We start from the raw sequence: 2,500 nt of genomic DNA on the forward strand, positions 1-2,500 counted from the left end.
GTAATTGTCAGTATATGAGATGACTTGTATTGTGATTTGAGATTATGTTAGTCATATAACTCAGCAGTAAACTCCAGCTTTTCAAATGCAGTTTGATAGATTAGTCTGCTGTGCTTGTTTCAGGTCCGTCAGGGCTGATGGTGAAGGATGAGTATGATTATGATGGGCCACCGTCTCTGCCTAGCACTGAGGGACACATGCAGACCATCCAGCACCCGCCGTCCCGCGCCGTCACCCAGGAGCCCTTCAGCACGCCCGCCCTGCTCCCGCCAGCAGAAGGCAGCAGCTCCGCCTCCAGCTCCGCCTTCTCCAGCATCGCCGTCGGATCCACAAGTAGGACAGACACTCAATCAGGCCATGTCCACACTTATATGGGTGTTTTTATAAATGAGGCTTTTGTTTTTAAATAATCTCTGTCCACATGAACAAAGACGAACTGTGATGCATGTTAAGGGCTCGACATGGGGCCATAATGAGGGCGATAATGACACTGGGTTCGCATTAGGGCTGTGATTTTGGAAATCCAAGTCAGTTTATAGTCTAAATATCTGAAAATTCTTGGATCAAATAAGAAATATTATTTTGTTTTTACCTTCAGAAGTAAAAACAGTGTCCCTGTATCTGTGGTTACACTCAGTCAACAGCGGTGAGTTCGGTGAACTGATGACCTTCACGGCCAATCAGAGCCATTTCTGTTGAGCATGTGAACACAATGACCAATCAGCACTGTTTAAAAACGCATCGCTCAAATGTTAGCAGGAAGTGGATGCTTTTAAAATTCCCGTACCGATTGATACTGAATTCCTGTATCGTGACAACCCTAGGTCAAACGGCCAAACTGTGTGGAATAAAAGTAAAAATACCCGTGTTCATGTGGACAGGGCCTCAGTCAATCCTTCACGTCTCAGACACAAACACACAGGCCATGCTGGAAAGCTTTCTCATTTGTGGAGGCATTTTACAGGCTGCCTGTCTGAAGAGATTCTCCTAGAGCGTTTATGCATAATTGCATGAGAACAATAGAGAGATGAACATCATGTCCTAACTACATGCGACCAGCAGCCATCTGCATCTGGGGGCATGTGAAGTTTCTATTTCTGACATATCACAAGACAAAATGAAAGCATAATATACTGCTATGACAATGAGCATCATCATCATGATCATGTTCAATGCTCCCAATGTGGGTTTAAACACATTTCACATGTCATTTATTGCCATTCTACTGAAAGCAGCAGCTAGTTCACCTCAGATCCGGAGAACTTGAAAATCAGAACTGAGACTCAGCATCAGTCGCTCAGCAGCCCATTAATAATGTTCAAAAGCTGTATTTTTGTATTCATCATTATGTAGATTATAAATTAATAGTAGAGTATTAGTATAGATTATAAACCTAACCATTTCATCGGGAGTGCATTGGCTGGTGTTTAAATGTTTCTGTGTTTGTGTGCGTCGCATGTTGTTAGGACGTGGTGTAAAAACCTTCCTGCATATGCAAATGTGCATAGACAAACGCATAAGTCAATGTATGCATGTATGTTTCTGCTTTTTGTGCATGTTTTACCCATAATTTTGCATTTAAGGTTTATGTTTGATCATTTCATGCACTCGTGGGAAACTGAACGCATGACCCTGACTAAATATGCAGTTCATCTTATGTGTTTTACAAATAAATGCTAAGAAAAGTGATCGTCCTGGATTAAGCAGCTCTATTATCAGTGATGCACTAGAGTTTTTAAATATGGAAATGGCAGATAAAATAATATTTTAACACACGAGGCAGTTCTTATTTCAGCTGTTTTAATATGGTTTCTTTAGTGGCTATAGTTTCTGCCGTGGATTTAAACAGTGATACAGTGTAGGAAGTACTGCTTTATTTCAGCACCTGCTGATGTTCGTTCATGATTATTTTATTTTTATAGCCATGAGTAGGGCTCGGTGATAAAATATAGAAATATATAAAAATATAGATATCATGTTTATTATCTGCTATCGATAATTATTGAATATTTTGTAACAATCCATTTAGGTATATCAGGATTTTATTTACCAACATTACTAAAGCAGTTTTAATTGTCAAAAACAAAAATATTTAAACTAAAGATCTGATCTCTTTATAATAAAATATTCATATTACTCTAATAAAAGACTCTTAAACTTGATAAATAAAATGTTACAAAGTGTAAATACTGGACAATTAAAGCAAACTTTAGTTGTGAATAATAATGATGCACTCTCAGAAATAAAGGTACGGAAGCTGTCACTGGGCCAGTAGCTTTTCAAAGATACATATTTGTACCTATAGAGTACACAGTAGTACCTCAAGGTAGCACATTTTTACGCAGCGGATGCCCTTCCAGCCGCAACCCATCCCTGGGAAACATCTGACTAACATCTAGCCACTAAATGTGTCTGGAAAAATATATAAAGGCTTTTATTATCATAAACCGTGTGGACATGAATGCGTCTGAGTGTTCTGATTGGCTAAAGTAGACGTCTC

General features: G+C 39.1%; 1 protein-coding gene across 14 annotated transcripts in view; it reads left to right on the forward strand.

Moving 5' to 3' along the window:
* smad4a (SMAD family member 4a) overlaps positions 1–2,500 on the forward strand; it is a 19,197-nt gene that overhangs the window by 6,152 nt on the left and 10,545 nt on the right. For all 14 annotated transcript variants that reach the window (XR_015500447.1, XR_015500448.1, XR_015500449.1 and 11 more), the window contains exon 5: positions 124–333. Coding sequence is in view for 2 of the 14 variants with exons in the window: in NM_001122700.2 (NP_001116172.2) it covers positions 124–333 (210 nt within the window). In the remaining 12 variants the exon portion in view is untranslated. The remainder of the gene's footprint in view (positions 1–123; positions 334–2,500) is intronic.

The sequence above is a fragment of the Danio rerio genome, chromosome 10 (genome assembly GCF_052040795.2).
Source record: "Danio rerio strain M-AB ecotype USA chromosome 10, GRCz13ab, whole genome shotgun sequence".
In the NCBI taxonomy this organism is placed as follows: Eukaryota; Metazoa; Chordata; class Actinopteri; order Cypriniformes; family Danionidae; genus Danio; species Danio rerio.